At 53.3% G+C, this 21,470-nt stretch overlaps 1 protein-coding gene across 1 annotated transcript in view; it reads left to right on the plus strand.

Annotated features, from left to right (window-relative positions):
- Positions 1 to 21,470, plus strand: part of birc6 (baculoviral IAP repeat containing 6) — a 133,345-nt gene that overhangs the window by 109,552 nt on the left and 2,323 nt on the right. Inside the window, exons 69-74 of the mRNA XM_064318120.1 lie at positions 3,629 to 3,774; positions 5,711 to 5,821; positions 6,240 to 6,457; positions 8,241 to 8,402; positions 9,233 to 9,310; positions 11,799 to 11,987. Coding sequence (XP_064174190.1) covers positions 3,629 to 3,774; positions 5,711 to 5,821; positions 6,240 to 6,457; positions 8,241 to 8,402; positions 9,233 to 9,310; positions 11,799 to 11,987 — 904 coding nt within the window. The remainder of the gene's footprint in view (positions 1 to 3,628; positions 3,775 to 5,710; positions 5,822 to 6,239; positions 6,458 to 8,240; positions 8,403 to 9,232; positions 9,311 to 11,798; positions 11,988 to 21,470) is intronic.

Below are 21,470 nucleotides of genomic sequence, written 5' to 3' on the forward strand. Positions count from 1 at the left end.
GGGTGAAACGGGTCTTTGAGTTGAAACGCGACAGAGTGCCGCTCAGTCAGTCTCCAGTTTGTCATTTTTTTTGGTGTCCAGTGTGAAGGTAACTTTCCTCCCTGAAAGGGAAAGCTTAAATGAAGTGCCTTTCCTGGACGTCAGCAGAGGCTGGAACCGGGGACGCGCGGTGCGGAAATCCTGGGCCTGTATCAGTAACGGATATCTGTCTGGCCGTGTGTGTGTGTGTGTGTGTGTGTCTGCTCTGACGCCGACGCCGCGCAGAACACGGACCGCTACCAAGTTTCCACAGTCAGGGAGGCGGTAAATGAGCCCAGATGTCAGCTCGAGCGAAGTCATCAGGGGGAAGAAAATGTGACTCATTTTATTTGTGCAAGAAAATATTCAAAGTTGCTCACTTTGTTACTGAGCGGAGAGCGTAAGTCTGGAGAGCTACCGAGCGTCTGGGTAGCTTTGGCTGCGTGTTCGGCTGGTAAAAATGATTAACTGAACGTAATTAAATGTGCTCAGACTAGTCTGCTTAGGCTAGTTTTCGAGCGTTGCGTTTTCACTTGAGTTCCAGCAGCAGCGGTGCGTGCGTCTTGCGTCACCCCAGCTCGTCCTATCGCGCGTGATCTTGCCTTCGAGCCGATGATGTCACGTTCAAAGCGTTTATCAGCGGACGTCGATACGAGGCGGACCCTCCTGTGGGTCCCTGGCCGCAGCCAGTGGTGGGTTTAGCTCGTTAGCGTAGCTCAGAAACCTTCACGTTTATCTCTGGGCTTAGTTAGCCCCCCCCGACGATTCCCGCCCAGAGTGCTCTTACCGGGATTTAGCGGCTTCAGCGCTGCCTCGGTGCTCGCGGTTCAAGGGGCGCCCTGGCGGCCATTATCGATGAGCGCATCGTCCTGTCCGTCAGAGCTAACTGTCTGTGATACGCCATCGTCTTTCTTAATCCACGTGACCCCTTTTAGCCACGTTACTGTGTTACCGCCTCCCCTGGGTCCTCTCGCTGGACGGGCGAGGGGTCGGGGTTGCCATGGCCCCCCCGCGTGCCCCACGTCCCACCGGGGTGTGAAATGGACACTCCCTCTTTGCCGACCTCCCGTGCATTTTTACAAAATGGAACTCGTGCTCTTTTCTAATCGGGCTACTGCGAGCCGCTCACGCCTGTCATCAGCCGGCTCGGAAAGGCTTCTGAGTCTGAGCCCAAATGGGGCGTGAGCGTCAAGGCCAGGTTTTTAAAATATATTTTAAAATAATCACACTCCCGTGGTGGGCTTTCATATACGTAGTGTCATCAGTTTAAGGCCAATGCGTCCCTGAAGAGGCGGTACTGCTTCTGGAAAACGGCGAAGCATCACTTTAAAGAAGGAGAATTGTAAATATTGCCCAGTGTGCGTTCGGCCCGTATGAAAGCGTGCGGCAGCAGGACAAGCCGTTCGGCCCCCCCCCACCGGTGGGCTGGATCCTAGGCGGTGCTGGTCCCCCCCCAGGGGGGTTGGATCCTAGCCGGTGCTGGGTATCAGTGCACATCAGCAGCACAATTAGGATTAAAAGGGTGGATGTGTGCGTCCCGGCCCCGAAGCCCTGATTGGGCACACGCCGTCCCGATAACGTCCTGGTAAGCGGCGAATCCGCGCCCCGCGCGTCGCGGCTGGCAGACTGCACCGCGGAGCCTCTAATGAGATCAGCCCCAGGGTCCCCGAGTGTGATCTGCATCCGCTTATATCCTGTCAGTCCCTGTGTGTGTGTGCGTGCGTGTGTGTGTGAGAGAGAGAGACTTGTGTGTGCGTGTGTGTGTGAGAGAGATTGTGTGTGCATGTGTGTGTGTGTGTGAGAGAGAGAGAGCTGTGTGTCTGCGTACGTGCGTGTGTGCGTACGTGTGTGTGTGAGAGAGAGAGAGAGAGAGCTGTGTGTGTGCCTGTGTGTGTGTGAGAGAGAGAGAGAGCTGTGTGTGTGCGTGTGTGTGTGAGAGAGAGCTGTGTGTGTGCTGTGTGTGTGTGTGTGAGAGAGAGAGAGAGCTGTGTGTCTGCGTACGTGCGTGTGTGCGTACGTGTGTGTGAGAGAGAGAGAGAGAGAGAGCTGTGTGTGTGCCTGTGTGTGTGTGTGTGTGTGTGTGTGTGAGAGAGAGAGAGAGCTGTGTGTGTGCGTGTGTGTGTGAGAGAGAGCTGTGTGTGCTGTGAGAGTGAGTGTGTATGTGCTGTGTGCGTGCGTGTATTGTGTGTGTGCGTGCGTACGTGTGTGTGTGTGTGTGCGTGCCTGTGCTTGCGGGTGTTGGATGTGGACGGCTGCCTCCCACTGCCCTCTCCCTCTGTGACACCGCGATGTGGGGGGTGGGGGTACGAGGGGGACAGGCCAGTGTTCAACTTCAAAATAAGGTCGTGAAAACCCCCTGACCCTGAAATGACCTCCGATTCTTTCCCCGGTATCAGCATCTCTTTCATCCCCAGGTCTTACAATTTTTCACTGTAGTTTTTCTCCAGAGCCTCATGATGACTTGAAAGGGTCTTTTGTAGTTTTTAACAGCTTCAGGAAGCCGAGAACCTAAAAGTCTAATTTCCTGGGGGCGACTGGTTATACGCATATAAAATGGAGGCTGAAGAGCAGTTTGGTATTTAGAACAGTAACTGCCGTATATGGAACGCAGGCAGAGACCTGGTTTAGCCCAGGGGTTGGCTGTGTGAAGGCACAGAATACTGAGTGGAGCTCCACCAATCACAGAGTAGATTGGTAATAGCCTCTAATAACAGCTGTGATTGCGGGAAGTGGCTGATTTCTGGCTGTACGTCCAGAGTCCTTGTAGGAGGAGGAGTAGTATCAAGCCCAAGCCACCATAGCCTCTGTCCTAGTTGCTGTTACCAACAGGCTCAGTGATTGGTGGAGCTCACCAGGTGATGTCATGCCTTTCCTTTTAAAAAAAAAAAAAAAAAAACAATATTGCCCCTGATACAGTCGTGCTACGCCTGGTCCCCAACCGGTACCCGTTCCCGGCCTTCCTGTCCAGTCTGGTGCACAATTCCGCGCGACATTAAAGATTAAAGTGATTTAGCGACGCTGCGAGATTGATGACCCGTCATACAGGGGCCTGGAACACTGCGCACCCAAGAAAAAAATAAATAAAAAATTAATAAACCAAAGCCCCCCCACCCCCCCACACTCGTGTTCCGTACATGACGTGCTTCATGAGAGTGCTGACTTGGATGTTCCGCAGTGCTACAGGGGATTCCGTATTTCTGATGGGCGTCCATGTCGCGTAGCGCCTCCATTCACCTGCGGTGCGCTTAGCGTTAGCGTTAGCCGCGGGCTAGGACTAGGAGTCGTCCCGAGATCTGCGTTTGGACTTCCGCTCTCTACCTTCTGCTCTCAATTATATAATAAGCCCCACCATGTGCGCGAGCCGATATTTTTTAGCCAAATTTCTTGGCGATCGCACGATGACATCCGAAGAATTCAGATATTTTTTTTTTCTGCCCGCGTGAAATATTTTACTGTCGTGTGATCTAGTAAAGTTTGAACCGGTTGTTGGTTTGCGTAGCCAGCCAGCCAGTCAGTGTGAAGCATTAGTGATTTGCGGAGATGGAAACTTAGCGTTCACACCGGTTCTGAAACGGTTCACCGTCACACGTGTGGTTCTGGTCCCTCCCAGGTCGAAGAAGGACAAGAGCAAAGGGGTGGCGAAGGCGGAGTCCTCGGACCCGGAGCCCGAGGGCCTGACCCTGCTGGTGCCCGACATCCAGAAGACGGCCGAGATCGTCTACGCCGCCACCACCAGCCTGAGGCAGGCCAACCAAGGTGAGGTCCTGCTCTCCCCCGGCACGGGGTCCCCAACACCTGGGACCGCACCCGAGCTAAAAACTCCCCAAGAGCGCAAATTCAGCGCTGTTACTTAGCCTTTAGCAGGGAGGGAATCAGAACGCGTCAGGAATGGAAGTTTACCCGAAACCTGAAGCACGTTTTTATTTTGAAATCGCCATGACAATACGCAATTTTTAATCCAAAAAAACATTAGTTAATATGAATTAGAAATCTTTGTTGATGGGGATTATACTTTTGCATTACTGCAGCCTTAGTTATTATTTAAAAGGCTTATCTCATTGCTTGGATATGATTTTTAATTTAAGTTAACAGCCAGTAATCAAATCAACAGCGAGTAGCGACTGCAGTGAACCTGTGCTAAGAGGGCCAGCAGAGAGGATTCTGGGAGGCGGAGGCCATAAAATCTGACACCTTAGCCGTCTCCTGCCGGCTTTTATTTAGCTCTTTGATGTGTCAGTGATGCATGATTGACGACCCAAACCCCCCCCACCCCGTGCCAGACATCATTAATAAGATCCCCTGGCTCACGGTCACTCACCACGCTCAGCCAATCAATGGGCGAGTTAGTGAACGTTGAGGGGCCGGCCAAACATAGGAAGGGTGGATCAATACGCTGTCACTTTACATAAGGATATCCGCGCGATAATGACCACGTTGTAGTCATGGACGGACGCCTCACCCCCCACCACCCCCCCCCCCCCCCCGTCTGGCCAAAGTGGAGGGGACGTGTTTAACTGTTTAATTAGCACTTTGTCTTAAAAGTGCAAACGACAGCCTAACGAGCGGCCAATCACGTCGCCTCCCCGGTGCACACGGCGTTTATATCGAACTGAATGTTCCCGCCCGTCGGTGCCTGACGCTAATGCGCCATTAGCAACAAATGTAAATGAATGTAAGTCCAGGGCTGTGTGTGCGTTCCTCTGCCCACAAGCTCCGGTTTAAAACACACGTTTTTTTCTGGTTCGAAAGTTGGCTTTCCAATTGTGGAAGGTGTTGGGTGGGGTTGAGGGTCTGGGGCTCAGTGCAGGCCAGTCGATTTCTTCCACACCGTTCTCGAACGGAACCGTTTCTGCATGGACCTCGCTGTGTGCCCCGGGGGGCATTGTCAGGCTGGAACATCCCTAAACTGTTCCCGCAAAGTTGGTCCAGCACAGAATGGTCTGGAATATCACTGCATTAAGATTGGCCCTCACTGTGTCTACGGGGCCTAGCCCAAACCGTGAAAAGAACAGCCCCAGACCAATTCCACTGAATTGAATGAAGTGAATTGAATTCCGCTGTGCCGATTCCTTTTTTTTCTTTTTTAAATGATATAATTGTGCTTGTGGAGAATTGTGCCGTGGTATCTGGGCCTGTCAGGGTAATGACCGGCCAAAGTGGTGTGAATGGGGATCGCAGCAGGTATGATGATTAACTGGCTCGCCAGTGACTCGCTCTGTCCTCTGTGGAATTGGCTCTGCTCAGATAAAGTCACGATAGCAGATTTATTCAACGTGTGCCAGGCGGCTATTTGGATATCAATTTCAGGCATTTAAAAGGGATCATGACCACCCATCTCACAGCATGGCGCTGAAAATACCTCTATGAAAAAGATTTTTTTTTTTTTTTTTTTTTAATGGAGTTTTTCATTGCGTGCTGTAATTAGTAAGGAGATGACAGGCAGGCAGGCAGTCGTCCATATTAAGATGAGGAGTATAGCATGTGGCGTGGCTGTTGGAAAGCACAGCATTTGTTTTCCGTGGCCTTATAATGGACACCTGGCTTGCTGCTCTGAAAACATGGCCTGTGAGTGGTCCATGCGTTTAGAGTGCCTCGACTTCTTGTTGGTGTGTCAGAGCAGATGCCTTCCCCAGGGATTAGTTCTTTAACGGCAGGCTGCTGCTCTCTCTCTCCCCCCCGTCCCCCCCCACAGAGAGGAAGCTGGCCGAGTCTTCCAAGAAAGCCTCCACCCGACCCAAGCCCCTCTCCATCCTGCGTTCCCTGGAGGAGAAGTACGTGGCCGCCATGAAGAAGCTGCAGTTCGGTGAGTCTGCGGCCGCCGCCCCCGTGCACCCCCCCCCCCTCACCGCGGTCCGGTCCCGCCCGGCCCCGGGCCACGATGGCGGCGTCACTGTCTGTCACTATCCGTCCCGGGAAGGGATGATTGAGTACGGGCCTCCGGTCTGCCGCCATTGATTTCGCGAGGGGGGGAGACGCGGCGAGTAATCGCGGCCGACGGGGAATGCTAATGGGTTTGCTCAGGCCTCGACGCGAAAGTGAAGGACGCTGGGAAGGGCTGGGGAAGGGACATAAGGATGATACTGGGGGGTTAGGGGGGTGATGGGAAGGAGACAGAGAGAGAGAGAGAGACACCATGTTCACCAAAACCGGGGCCCCAATCCGCCATTTTCCTCACGCGCGTACGCGCACACCCCCACCCCCCCCCCGTTCTCTTTTCGCAGACACCTTCGAGATGGTCTCGGAGGACGAGGACGGCAAGCTGGTGTTCAAGGTCAACTACCACTACATGTCTCAGGTGAAGAACGCCAGCGATGCCAACAGCGCCGCCCGCGCCCGCCGCCTGGCGCAGGAGGCCGTCACCCTCTCCACCTCGCTGCCCCTGTCGTCCTCGTCCAGCGTCTTCGTGCGCTGCGACGAGGAGCGGCTGGACATCATGAAGGTAGGGGCACCTTCCGCGTCCTCTCCCAAACCCCAAACACCCTCCCCCACCCCACACCCCAGGTCACCAGACTCCATCAGCCAGATTGATGGAGTTACTACGCTTCTCAAGGTGTAGCGTGTAATGGCTCCTTTAACCTACCTTCTGCTCAAGGGTGCTGCTCTCGCCTCAAAACCGTCTCCGTCTGATTCTGTCTGTTTGCCAGACCGTCTGTCCATGTCGTTAGCGGCTATGACAAACGGCTACGCCAAACCAATTAACTTTCATGTGGTTTCGCGTCCGGGAATGTGTCGTACACGCTATGCATTGACCTTAATGAGGAGTCTGCAACAGATAAACCAATTTTCTTTTGACATGTTTATGTGTAGTCATCCAGGGGTCAAGATGCGTGCAGATTATACATGAGTGTCTTGCGTTTGTATGCGAGGAGAACGCCATCTTAGCGGTCATGCCTATCAAACAACGGGCATACGAATGCATACGGACGTAAAAAAAAAAACATATACATTTCCAGAACAGGTTGTTTCCGACTGCCTGGTTCTTTCAGACTTTGCGTGTTTCTGAAAAACGTTTTCGGCTGTCACAGTCGTCCTCGTTGGCATTTAAATGCCGTTGACCCCGTGTCTGATTAATGGCAGCGCGTTATTCGCTAAATGTCAAAAGCTCGCGTATTTAGGCGTCGCTGAAATACCGTTGGCGTGCGGCGGTGGTGGGGTGGGGGGGGGGGGAGCAGAGCTGAGCAGAGACCAGGCTGGACACTGGGCCGCTCGTAATTGGTCGTTAGGACGCTGTTCCTGTCGTCCCCGGAGACTGGAGGCCTCTGCCGAAGTAAACAATCTCTGAGCGTAATCAGCTCCACCGCAGGGCCCATTTTGTGCTCTTATGCCATTCACTGTGAAAAATGGCTGCTCGGAATCTTTGAAATGCATTCTGGGTGCTGGACCTGCGCGCTCCTGTCAGAGTGGCAGCGGTGCCTTGTATCGGTGCCAGGACGGGTCGCGCAGCAGGGCTGGAGCGGGCCAGAGCCCGGGTTCTGCACTCGGCTCCTGACCGGCTGAGGTCGGTCCGTTTCTGCCCCCCCACTATGGCTGCTCCTTTTGACTTCTCAGTGCTGCCGGGAGAACCCCGATGTTTTAGCTCAGAAAATCTCACTGCCTTCTGGAAGTTTCCAAAAAATGACAGTTTTGAGCTGTTCGTCCAGGCAGCCGCTTTGCTCCCGCCCCCTTATATATCCCTGCCCCAGTGCGTTAGCGGGGTCGCCTCAAGGTCTGTTTTTGGGGTGCGCTGTTGATCTGAGAGCAGACTCCCCTCCTGCCTGTGGTTCTGCAAGGTCTGGCCCGTCGGGACTGGCGACCCGGCCAACTGGAACCCGAACCCTGGGTCTCTGAGCGCAGCAGAGGCGCTGTAGCTGTTCTTATCACAGTGGGCTTCGGATCATCCCAGGTTGTCTGGACCAAACGGCTAATGCGGAAAATAAAATCTCTCCTGTACACGTATGCCACTCTTGAGCCAGAGTACCAGGGACGTTTTTTTAACCTTGTTAAGTGAGGCTCTGGAAAAGGTGTAATACAAATTTAATTTCTTCTTATTTTTGTTATTATTAAAGGAGTATCCACACACAGGTTTGTATAAAATGCTCTCCCCCCAGGAACAGGAAGGTACTCTGCATTGGCTCCAGTGGTATTGCTGTCCAGATGGCAGGTGTTTTCCCCGTGCGTCAGTGTTAAACAGAGAGATTGGCCTGTAACGTGACCTTCGCTCTCTTGTCTCCTTACCTTCCCAGGTCCTCATCACCGGTCCTGCTGACACGCCCTATGCCAACGGCTGCTTCGAATTCGACGTGTACTTTCCCCAGGACTACCCCAACTCGCCCCCCCTGGTGAACCTGGAGACCACTGGGGGGCACAGCGTGCGCTTTAACCCAAATCTTTACAACGACGGCAAAGTAAGTGAGCCGGCGAGAGAGCATTTACTGTGGTGATACTGGTCATGATACCGGTTCAGTTAGCTGAGTGAGCTTGGCTGCTCTTTACTCAAGTATCACCTGTATATTTGCGGTTTGTATGTTCTCAGGCTGTTAGTTTGAAGCAGACCTGGGTCAAATACTTTTCTACGCTTTACTTATCTTGTCTCGTGTATTGGAACTAATGAAATACTGTCAAAAGTGCAAACCCCGCATTCTGGTCACAATGGCAGGCTCAATTACACCAGGCAAGATCAGTAGAGCACAGAAAAGTATTTGAATCCAAAACAAATACGTATTTGACCCAGTATCTGGCTCGGAGAGATGGTAAAGTGGGAAGGATTGTAGCGGGATTGTGCTGTTATGGTTCTTGCCTTCCTTTCAAAATCCAAATGTTAGAGGGAAGAGAGAGAGAAACGGGGGAAACCGCTCACTATCTCTCCATTGCTGTCTTGAACGGAGCACCAAATTAGCCTGGCACAGTCTACCTTTAAAGGTGGTGTTTTTGTATGGAGATGGGTGAAAAAAAGAGGAGTTTTTTTTTTTTCGGCTCTTTGAAAGCGGTTGAGGTGCTTGGGCCTGCCACATCTGCTTCTCCTCATTAGTAAGGCTCTGACAGCGCACATCTATTCTCATAATGGAAGGAGACAGCTGCTCCAGGAATTACCGTGTGCTTTATAGATCAGGGATGCCATTGCGATGGGAGCCAAGCGTGCCCAAAGCTTCGTCTTTTGTCGTCGTTTGTTATCGATGCGCTAAGGTGCGGTAGTTATGTTGATGCTAAGTCGCTTCTTTGACCTTTTTTTCCCCAGGTGTGTTTAAGTATACTCAACACCTGGCATGGGAGACCGGAGGAGAAGTGGAACCCTCAAACCTCTAGCTTTTTACAGGTAGGTTGCTATGCGCTGTTTTAGTGAATAATCCGAACCTCAAACCTCTAGCTTTTTACAGGTAGGTCTCTATGTGCTGTTTTAATGAATAATCCAACCCTCAAACCTCTAGCTTTTTACAGGTAGGTTGCTATGCGCTGTTTTAGTGAATAATCCAGCCCAGCTGTCCCAGGTTTAGTTTCCTGACCGAGGGCGGCCATGTTCTTGCGTTACAATCTCAGGCTTTTTGTCCTTCAGAATCATCTACTGCTGTGAAAATCTGATGTGCAGCTGGATAAGCCGCACAAATTGCCCTGGATCCCCTCTCTCTGGAGAGAGAGAGCGAGAGAGAGAGAGCGAGAGAGAGAGAGAGAGAGAGCCCGTCCAATCATACAGCTAATTAGCTGAATTAGATGATTAAGGGTGGAATTAAATTCAGATGGAATAGAACCCCCCCCCCCCCCCCCCCCCAGCCCCGGGCAGTGCTTAACCTGGTCGGTGCTCACGCAGATCAAACAGCAGACAGCTCAGCTCTGTCCTCCTCGGCGCTGTGAGGGGGTGAATGCGCTGACAGAGGCGGGACTTTGGGGCTCGTATCTGTGATCGCTGCGTCCCCGGGCCCCTGGTGTGCCGTCCCCGGGCCCCTGGTGCACCGTCCCCGCCGTGTGGGGGCGGAGGCCTGATTCAATCGGGCCCCACGGCCCCCCCGGGCCCCCCCCCCCGCGCACACAAGCCCCGCTATATCTATCAGGGTAATAAAGCTATAAATCTCACCACAGCCGGGGGAAGAGAGAGAGGAGCTCGGGGCCCCGGGCCTGGGGGGGCAGAGGGGCGCTGGGGCCCGTCCACGGCTCTTCTGCTGCTCTCCCCTCGCCCCCCCCCCCCCCACGCTCCCGCTCCTGGCACTGCCAATTAACCCGGCGATCGCACCCCCATTATCTTTTAATTAAACCCTCATGAGGCCCCCCCCCCCCCCGCGGAGCGCCTCTCTCTGTCTGCGGCGTTGTTCCCTGTCCGTCAGCGAATCGGGGATCCATTACCCAGCCAGGCGTTCTGCATGTCCATCGATCCCCGCGGCAACGCGGCCCTTTCAGACGGGCCCTCTCTAATCCCCCCCCCCTCCCGCGCCTGCCGGGTTGTGGAGAGTTCATAGAGACGTTTCGCATCGATTATCATTCTAGTTAGCGCAGCCGGTCGATAATGGAAATTGTGCACGGGAGGGATGGGTCGGAGGGGGGGGGGGGGATCGATTCGGGAACCAAAGGGCTGATTTCAGATACGGCGCTGGTCCGGGCCGCGTGTGCGTGCGCAGGCAGGTGCGGGACGGGGAAAGGTGGCGTGACTGTGGAGCGGTCGCGGGTTCAAGGGGAAGGCGCTCCCGAACGCGGAGCTGTTGAGCCGGGCTCTGTCTGCCAGCGCGCGCGCTGCCTCCTCCATTTTAATTTGCCCTGGCGCTGCCTGCCGCGTCCCCCGCCTCCTTCACCGCGCTGTTAATTGGGTCATTAATAAAGATATATTGAAGGGTTTTTCGTGGAGGAGGAGGGGGAAAGAACACATGCAGTATTTTCTCTGGGAGAACGTATCGCCGTATTTGCTTTCCATGATGAGCTCTGGGTTAAATTAGGCTTTTTAAAGTGCAGTAATGCCCATGTTTCATTGTTAAGGAACCTGGCCCGTCACTGTTCCCACAAGTGCGTTTTATTTGTGAAAGAGCAGCGCCTTTTGAAAAATGCTGGAGGAATGCAGCCCCAGAGGTCCGCTGCAGCTTCTCCGATTAGCCTTGCAGTGATAGCCTGAGTCTAATGATATCTCCATTGTGTGGTGCTTAAGAGTAAGCAATGGCAGGTCAGTCAGTCTGACAGTGTATTCTGACTTATGTGTTTGTGTGTGTGTGTGTACAAATGTCTGTGTGTGCACGCCTTTGTGTGTATGTTTGTGTTTGTTTGGGTGCACGTGCATGCCCCTGTGTGTACATGTCTGTGTGTGTGTGTGTGTGTGTGCGTGTGTACATGTCTCTCTGTGTGTATATGTGTACATGTCTGTGTTTGTGGGTGCGTACCTGTCTCTGTGTGTGTGTGTGTGTACCTGTCTCTCTGTGTATGTGTGTGTTTACGCGTGCGTGTGTGTGTGTGTGTGTGTTTACGCGTGCGTGTGTGTGTGTGTGTGTGTGTGTGTGTGTGTGTGTGTGCGCGCTGTGTATGTGTGTGTGTGTGTGTGCTTTGTATGTGTTTGTGTGTTGTGTGTCATGTCTGTGTGTGTCACGCTCTGTGTGTATGTTTGTGTTGTTTGGTCACTGCATGCCCTGTGTGTACATGTCTGCGTGTGTGTGCCTGTATGTACATGTTTCTTTGTGTGTGTGTGTGTGTTTGTGTACCTGTCTCTGTGTGTGTATATGTGTATGTCTGTGTGTCTCTGTGGTGCGTACTGTCTGTGTTGTGGTGCGTCTGTCTGTGTGTGTATGTGTGCGTGTGTGTATGTGCGTGCTCACGCGTGCGCTGTGCGTTCCCAGGTGCTGGTGTCGGTGCAGTCCCTCATCCTGGTGGCAGAGCCCTACTTTAACGAGCCCGGGTACGAGCGCTCCCGCGGCACGCCCAGCGGCACGCAGAGCTCCCGCGAGTACGACGGCAACATCCGCCAGGCCACCGTCAAGTGGGCCATGCTGGAGCAGATGCGCAACCCGTCGCCCTGCTTCAAAGAGGTGAGCTGGGTCAGCAGGGTGGGGGTGGTGAGCTGGGTCAGCAGGGTGGGGGGTGAGCTGGTGTGCATAGGACAGGGGTGGGGGTGGGTTTGAGCTGGGCAGTGAGTGGGTGGGTGGGGGTGAGCTGGGTCAGCAGGGTGGGGGTGGTGAGCTGGGTTAGCAGGGGACCGTGGGGGGGGGGGGGGGTGAGCTGGGTTAGCCACAGTCTGGAACACAGTCAGAACACTGAGCTCAGCGCAGGGTCTCTCTCAGGACTCCACACTAAGCTGTTAAGGGCATTCCTGCAGGGCATCAGAGCCAACTCTTCATCATCACTGTGATGTGTTAATGTAACTCATCCCATAACTGTTCAATTAGCTGTGGACTTATTACTAAGGGTATTAAGTATTAACTTTTCTATTTAACAGATCTCTAAATCTTGAAATATCTGAAAAAATATATATAATGAATTAACATATAAACTGCTGAAGTTTTCAGTTATAGCTCAATAATTGGGCTAATTGAGTTTCTGTGAAAGATGACTGGGAGTCACTTTGCTGCCGCCCATTGGCCATGGACCCTGGGTGCTCTTCGCCGATTGGACCGCTGTGTGGTGTTCGGGCCTCCAGAATTCCGCATGTTTTTATGCTCACTTACTTCACCGGTCGTGTGCAGAAGTGTTCTCATAAGATTTTTAAAAAGCCCCCACTCTCCTGTTCTCTGCCTCCGCATTATAATGCCGTCCACACCGTGTTCAGAACAGACTGGGAAAAAAGGCTGGTCTCCTTTGGGAGGATATTAGACGCCTGTAGCCATGTCGACACCCGTACCGCGCATTAATATCCCGCTTAGATAAGATCCCGTTTTTTACTCTTTTTTATTTATTTTGGCGCTCGGGGGCGGGGCTGGGCTCTTCCCCTGCCCTTGACTCATTGGCCGGGCCCGCGCGGCGCGGATGGCGATCAGTCACAGGTGTAGCCGGCGGCGCCGGGGGCCATATTTCTGACGGCTGTCGCCGGGCAGGCTTGGCCCAGGCCTCGCACGGGTGCTGCCTGATGGGGGGCGAGCGCGGCAGATAAATCCCTCCTGCGTTAGGATCAGGGAGCTGGAACCCCATCCGTCACACAGAGCTGAGGGCTCTCACTCCCAAACTCATTTTTATCCCCTCTCTCCCTCTCCTTCTTTCTGTCTCTGCCTCTCTCTCCCTCTTTCTGTCTCTCCCTCTCTCTCTCTCCCTCTTCCCCTCTCCCCTTTCTCCTGCCTCTTCCTTTCTCCCTCTTCCTTCTCCTCTCCTCTCTCCTCTTCTTCCTTCTTCCCTCTTCCTCCCCCCCCCTTTCTCCTCTCCTTTCTCCCTCTTTCCCCTGCTCTCTTCCTCTCCTTTTGTCCTCTCTCTTCTCTTTCTCTCTTCTTTGTCTTTCTCTGTTCTTTTTTCCCTTGCTGTCTCTCCCTTCTCTTGTTCTGTCTGTCCCTCCCACTAATGGTTATGATTGGAAACATGAATATTGTGAGTTTTTTATTTAGTTTTTTTTAAAACTAATCCTTAAAATGAAACCCATTCTGTTAGGAGGACTCCGTGGAACAGTGATCACGCACTCTGAAGCAGTGAATCAGTCCCTGGCTCTTCACAAATCCAAACATAATGTAAACAATTTGAAAAATGCTTGTGGGTAATCAGATCAACTCGCGTATGAATGTGGGCACCAGAAGTTGAAACCTACGAGAGCTGCCCATATTTCTCCACGTTTCGGGGCGGTGATATTTATGAAGGTTGATGCTAATTGCAGATCTGTGTTTAATACATCAGCTCCAGCTGAAAGGTGGCATTGATGGACACATTTGTTTTTGGGACTGGAGTCCTGGATGGAAGCACGGAATTCAATTAAGATCCCAGATGCTTGCCTTCTGCCAAGTCTCCCCCGACTTTGCCAAATAGTAATGCGCTCTCCAGCCCTACCTGTAATCCAAAAAAAGAACATCGCTTAATGTCAGGTTTGGAGTCGGCGTTCACCCCTCCCCCCCCCTCCCCCCAGACTCATAACTCAGCAGTCCTCAGGAACACGTGTCCTTCTCCAGCTTTTCGGTTGGTACAGCACCCCCTGGCGGGAAATCGAATGGGATCGAGCTGCGGAACGGCGGCCGTTTGGGGACCTCCGTCCCGCCCGCGCCCGTCCCATGCGGGCGTTGTGGCGGGGGTTCCGGGCGTCGTCATGGCTGCGCCCGCGCCCGTCCCGCGGGTCCAGCGGGTCTCTCCCACACAGCAGCCAGACTGAAATACTGCGACGGGATTTGGGTTTTATTGCACCTCGCTGTCCCGCCTCCGGCCCGTCCCCCGGAGACCTCGAGTGGGGGGGGGGGCACAGGGCTTTAAAATAGATGTGCAGCGTGAGTGCGCTCTGCTCTATCCAGCTCTGCCCCTCGTCACTGTTTTTGTACAAACGCTTCTTCGTGTTAACAGTTCTGCGGCGTTGAAACGCAAAAGTTGGACCTCTTCATTGTCATAGATCCACTGAACCGGCTTATTGGTCAGTGCTGTGCGTTAGTACACCCTCTTTGGGGTTCGTGAATGAAAGTACTGCTTTCTGCTGACAGAGGAGAGAGCCAGTCCCTCGTGTGAGAGCCTAAAGAAGGGGAGGAGCTCGCCGGAAGCCATCAGCTGTCACTTTTTGAATGTGAAGCGCCGGCGTGTTGCGTGTGCGCGCCCCACGGCCGGGGCGCGGTGGAGGTTCTGACGTCAGAGCCCCTTCTGAGCTGGGTCATCGGGTCACCGGAAACGGGCGAGGCACTCCCGCTCCTTCCTCTCTCTCCGACACCACCTCTCCGCCCCCTCCCCCCGAAATTCAATTAGTCTCATGTGACAGCCCTGCGGGGGGGGCGCCCTTGTGAGTGCTGATAGTGGGGAAGAGCCAGGCGGGCGGGGGAAGGGGAGGAGACTGATAGGGAGGAGCGGAGGTACTGATACGGAGAGCTGGAGGTCGATAGCGGGCTGAAGCTAAGTGTTTTTCCCCTCGCACTCTCTCACCTGGAACAGACCGGGGGCGTTCCAGTTACCGCCACTCACGCCTATTTTAAGCCGGGGCGGGGGGGGGGTGGGATTAAATATTCAACAGGAGATTGTCAAGTAAAATTATAAACAACAGGTCGGGCTTGTTGAAATATAGATTGGTGTGGAGTGTGGGGTGTGGGGGGAGGGGGGGTGGGGGGGTGTCTACACATACAGCAAGGTGACGTGTAAATGGCTTGTTAGGAAGCCGTGGGTGCCATGGAAACACAAGAAGAAAGGGTTCTCTTCCTTGCCCCCCCCCCCCCCCCCGCCGTGCTTCCATTTGAAAGCAGTGCTGACTGCACGTTAAGCCCGTGTAATTACTGTTTAATTAAGCCAATCGCAGGGTTAGGCGGCCTCAGGGCCCGGTTCTGTTGTGACAGGCGTTCTGAACCGATGACAAAGTTTTGATGCGCTTAAAATTAGTGCTTGAGCACGCGCTTGTGTGTTTACTCACCTGGCGGAATCACCTGACAGTCGCTTGTATTTGCGCTTTGCAGTTTTTTGTGTGTGTGTGTGTGTGTGTGTGTGAAGCATAATCAGAGATCACTGCATTCTGGGGGATCAGGCTATTCATTGTTATTCTCATCCCCCTCTAATGAGAACAGCTCATTATTTTCGTGACTTTACGTGTCTTCGATTTATTAGTTTAGTGGAAGCTCGGCCAATAGGAGCCTGCGTGTCACAGCGCCGGTGCAGACGCGCTGGATTGAGGGCCCGTGGGGGGGTTAGGAGTTGGCGCTTGGCGCTTGGCGTTTTGTTGACGCAGAGGCGGCGGTGCGCGGGGTTGGATAGCTACGCGCCACGGCTCGGGGAACCCGCCGGAAGGCTGAGCGCCGCGCAGCGAATGTGCCACAGCCCGGCGGGGGTTTCCATGGCGACGGTGGCAGGGGAAATTGATCATCTTTCTCCCCCCCCCCCCCCCCTCGGTTCCCGTGGCAGCTGTAGCCGCAGAAGGATTGCGGAGAGCTTTTTCTGAAAAACGTCCCCCCCCCCCGCACCCCCCCCCCGTTCGGTTCGGTTCGGCAGGGAAGCGTCGTGACGAAACAGAAACGGAAAAGGCAAAGAAACGCCACGAAACCTTCGTCTTTCCTTCGGGCGTACAGGGCTCTGACCCGGGGACCTCCTGTGTGAACCACCCGGGGGAGGCAGGTCTGGGACCCGGGTGCGGTCGGCCCAGCGAATCCTGTCCCGTGTAGGTTAGCGGAAATAACGTCGGGGCCTTCCCGTGTCTCCAGGGCCAGTGCCTCCACAGACGGGCCTTCGCCATCTGTTCTGCCTTCACACTCGCGGGAGAGAAACGGTCTGCTGCGCTCCTTCCCCTCCTCACAGTGCAGCAGCCTCAGGCAACACAGTGTCCCTAAGCACCCCGCCGTCCTGGTGCGGTGTTGGGCTCGGGGTCCCCCACCGCTTCGCCTCTTACTCCCGTTTAATAAATAGACACTAAACCCCGCCAACTTCCCCCAAGCCTAATTGCAGTTTATTGGTGTTTTATCTCCGACTCCCGCTATATCTGGAATATTAGAGCCGTACATCACAGCTGACTCTTTTTGGCAGGCCCTCCCCTCGGGCACTCGAACCCGAGACCAGGGCCCGGTGAGCACAGGGCACACAGCTGAGGGGAACAGGCGTGCCGGTTGTGCCTGGTCCTGATTACACGTGCCCAAACGGCTCATGCAGTCATTTTAAAGCGTGTGGGATTTGCCGGAGTATGTCTTTCCATTAACGCGACTCTCGGCGTGTCAGGCTAATGTTTATCGGTCGGCCGGATGAACAAGCCTCATCGGGTCGGCGCGTGTTCGCACGGGTTTGAATTATACGGCGGCATATCGAGCGCATGCGAAGAAATTAAAACCAACAGCCTGCTGGGAAATTAAAACCCCCTGCCCTTGGGGGCCCTTAAGTCAGCGTTCAGACCCCCACGCCGCACTACAGCCCCTTCTCTCTCCTCAGTACTGCTCACAAAAGGACAGCAAACTCCCGCCCAAAATCCCCCTTCTGACTGTAACAGTCTTGCCAGTCCACTAAGGTTGAGGAAAGGACTTAGTGTCACTGGAAATGTATACCACTTCGCTTCAAAACCCATCTTTCTCAGATTCTCAGAGGTCAGAGATGGCGAGGGACTGTCTGAGCAAGAGAGAGGAGGAGGAGGAGGGGGAGGAGGAGGAGGGGGGGGAGGGGGAGGGGGGAGGAGGGAGCACAGAGAGGTACGACTCTTAATAGTGATGCGGGTGATTCATACCCGTCCTTGACTCCGCCTGTCCCAGGAATATTGAACAGAGGGGGAGAGTGCTGGTGAGCATATTGAGTTTGGGGAAGAGAATGCACATTCTTTCCCAGGGACACCATTACCTGAAAAAAAAACAAAAAAAATAATAAATGTCTCTTTGTTCCAAAAGTGCAAACACAGTGCTATGTGGAGAAAGCAAACTCTTCGGTCCGCGACCAACGTTAACCCTTCGCATGTGCAAATGCATTACATCAGCTTTACTGATCTAGTAACCTTTTTATATCAGAGTCTGCTGGTGTCAGAAAACTAGCTGTGCCAGTTACACTACACTGGGCATGACGGATTTTAATTTACTCTCCCGTGCAGGGGCGTCAGGCGTATATTGGGGGTTCAGGAAATTGATATTTCAAGGTGCTATCAGAGGCTGAAAATACATATCGGAACTGTGCTCTGGTGCATTTATGACAAGGCGCGTTAGTCGCTACGGGAACAGGAAAGCTTCTTTGTGCTCGGAATCCCTAAATCGGCCAGCGACGTTCTCCAAAACCCACAATCTCCGGGAGCGTACTCTAAGCTGCTTACCCATGGACCACTGCGCATGTTCTACTCCCTAAGCTGGTCGTGCGGAATATTCTTATTCAATAGGATTGTTCTGCTTCAACATTCTGTAGATATTTGTTAATTATTTTTAATAATGGTCAATATTTAGCTGTTGGAAAATGAGAACACATTGTGAAAATTAATTTTCTCTTCTCATTTTAATTTGGGAATAAATTAAAACCAGTTTAAAGCCTAAATGTCTGAAAACGTTTCTCTAACACGACAGCAGTGGCACTGTGGTTTTGCATCAGTGCCATGTCAGACTGGCTTGCTGAGCGGGGAAACCAGTTTTAAATTTCAGTCTTCAGTGTCACGTGTTGTGACCTTTAAATGTCCTCTCAGTGATCATCTCTGGAAGATGGGATGGCTCATTATAAACAACTCCAGCACAAGCAAGGACCCACACGCCCACATTTTTGAGATTGATCTCAATAAATAATAAGCAAGCAGAGACGATAACAACTAATTCCAAGCAGTGGATGTAATGGAACGCAGAAGGCAGTGGATGTAATGGAACGCAGAAGGCAGTGGATGTAGTGGAACGCAGAAGGCAGTGGATGTAGTGGAACGCAGAAGGCAGTGGATGTAATGGAACGCAGAAGGCAGTGGATGTAGTGGAACGCAGAAGGCAGTGGATGTAATGGAACGCAGAAGGCAGTGGATGTAGTGGAACGCAGAAGGCAGTGGATGTAGTGGAACGCAGAAGGCAGTGGATGTAGTGGAACGCAGAAGGCAGTGGATGTAATGGAACGCAGAAGGCAGTGGATGTAATGGAACGCAGAAGGCAGTGGATGTAATGGAACGCAGAAGGCAGTGGATGTAATGGAACGCAGAAGGCAGTGGATGTAGTGGAACGCAGAAGGCAGTGGATGTAATGGAACGCAGAAGGCAGTGGATGTAGTGGAACACAAGGCAGTGGATGTAATGGAACGCAGAAGGCAGTGGATGTAATGGAACGCAGAAGGCAGTGGATGTAATGGAACGCAGAAGGCAGTGGATGTAATGGAACGCAGAAGGCAGTGGATGTATGGAACGCAGAAGGCAGTGGATGTAGTGGAACGCAGAAGGCAGTGGATGTAATGGAACGCAGAAGGCAGTGGATGTAGTGGAACGCAGAAGGCAGTGGATGTAGTGGAACGCAGAAGGCAGTGGATGTAATGGAACGCAGAAAGGCAGTGGATGTAAGTGGAACGCAGAAGGCAGTGGATGTAGTGGAACGCAGAAGGCAGTGGATGTATGGAACGCAGAAGGCAGTGGATGTAGTGGAACGCAGAAGGCAGTGGATGTAGAACGCGAGCTGGATTAAACGCAGAAGGCAGTGGATGTAGTGGAACGCAAAGGCAGTGGATGTGGCAGAAGGCAGTGGATGAATGGAACGCAGAAGGCAGTGGATGTAGTGGAGCAGAAGGCAGTGGATTAGTGGAAGCAGAAGCAGTGGATGTAATGGAACGCAGAAGGCAGTGGATGTATGGAACGCAGAAGGCAGTGGATGTAATGGAACGCAGAAGGCAGTGGATGTAGTGGAAGAGCGTTAGGAAGAGCAGTGGATGTATGGAACGCAGAAGGCAGTGGATGTAATGGAACGCAGAAGGCAGTGGATGTAATGGAACGCAGAAGGCAGTGGATGTAATGGAACGCAGAAGGCAGTGGATGTAATGGAACGCAGAAGGCAGTGGATGTAGTGGAACGCAGAAGGCAGTGGATGTAGTGGAACGCAGAAGGCAGTGGATGTAATGGAACGCAGAAGGCAGTGGATGTAATGGAACGCAGAAGGCAGTGGATGTAGTGGAACGCAGAAGGCAGTGGATGTAATGGAACGCAGAAGGCAGTGGATGTAGTGGAACGCAGAAGGCAGTGGATGTATGGAACGCAGAAGGCAGTGGATGTAATGGAACGCAGAAGGCAGTGGATGTAGTGGAACGCAGAAGGCAGTGGATGTAGTGGAACGCAGAAGGCAGTGGATGTAGTGGAACGCAGAAGGCAGTGGATGTAGTGGAACGCAGAAGGCAGTGGATGTAGTGGAACGCAGAAGGCAGTGGATGTAGTGGAACGAGGTGATGATGGAAGGCAGTGGATGTAGTGGAACGCAGAAGGCAGTGGATGTAGTGGAACGCAGAAGGCAGTGGATGTAGTGGAACGCAGAAGGCAGTGGATGTAATGGAACGCAGAAGCAGTGGATGTGTACGCAGAGCATGTCAATGAACAGCAAGCAGTGGATGTAGTGACAGGCGTGATGTAATGGAAGAGCAGTGTTAGTGGACAGAGGCAGTGGATGTATGACGCAGAAGGCATACTGCATCTGAAATCCCGCTGGGACGTTCTAGACTGGGAGGAACGGATGACATACACTGCTGATCCTGTCTGGCACGTCGACTGACTGACTGACTGTCTCACTCACTGACTCACTCACTCACTGACTCAATGACTCACTGACTGACTGACTGACTGACTTACTCACTCACTCACTCACTCACTCAGTCACTCACTCAGTGACTCACTCACTCACTCACTCACTCACTCACTGACTCAGTCACTCACTCACTCACTGACTCAGTGACTCACTCACTGACTCACTGACTCACTGGCGTGGCGGTGTCGCCGCAGAGCGAGGCCTTTGCCGACCCGGGTGCCGTAAATCCGCCGGTAAACCCAGGGTCTCCCAGACGGGCGCTCTTTTGGGAACTATGTTGGCCAATTGGACAAGCTCGCTCCAAGCCATGGTTCCCCAACAGACACTGTCACAAGCCTATGAGAGACCAATAATGCAGCTCACTGGAAGAGGGTCCAATTTAGGAGCCCCCCCTCCCCCTCCCCGCTCCCCAGGCATTCTTTAATTATGAAGTGCCAAGCTTACATGACCCCCTCCCCTTTTGATTAATTTTGCTGGCTGTAAGTTCGTTCAGTTTTCGTGTTGTAATTAAAGGTTTGGGCCCAACCAGGAATAAACAAACACCACTCCTCCACTGTGCACTCTCTTTATCTGGGATGGCGGAAAGCCCATGGGACGTGCTGCTTCACTGTCCAAAATAAAACAGGGGGGGTGGGGTGGGATGGGGGTTGGGTAAAGAAATTCATGATTCACTTTCACAGCAAGCAAAAAAGAATTTCAACCTTCCCAGTCTGAGAGTAATGAGGCCTCCTCTCCTGCTGGGTTTCTGGTGTGTTTGTGGGGGGGACGGGGATGGGGGATGGGGGGCGGGGGGGGGTGTTTTTGACAAAGCATTTTCAGCTTCATGGAGTTGCTCAGTTGAGGGGAGGAGAGGCTTCGCTGGAGCCTGATCAGAAGATTGTGTCCCAGCTCACAGGGGAGCGCGATTAATTTAGGGTCACTGAGTGCTCCCCCCTGTCCCCCTAGCGCAGTGAATACAGAGCGGCTTCGCGCCTCCTTCGCCCTGTCGCTGGGGCACCTCACCGCCTGCTTTAATTTCACATGGAGACCACGTTCCCTCCGGCCCGGCACCTCAGGGTCAGCAGATCGCAGCTTTGATTTATTTGGGGGGGCGTTTGGTGGGGTGTAGCTCCTCCCTGGTTGGGTCCCAGTGACCGCAGACGCTCAGGGCCGTTGGGTTGGTGTAATCGTCGAGCCGGACGGGGGGGCGGCGGGGAGCTGTACGACGTTGCTACGATCACGGGA

This window comes from Anguilla rostrata, chromosome 18 (genome assembly GCF_018555375.3).
Source record: "Anguilla rostrata isolate EN2019 chromosome 18, ASM1855537v3, whole genome shotgun sequence".
Taxonomy (NCBI): domain Eukaryota; kingdom Metazoa; phylum Chordata; class Actinopteri; order Anguilliformes; family Anguillidae; genus Anguilla; species Anguilla rostrata.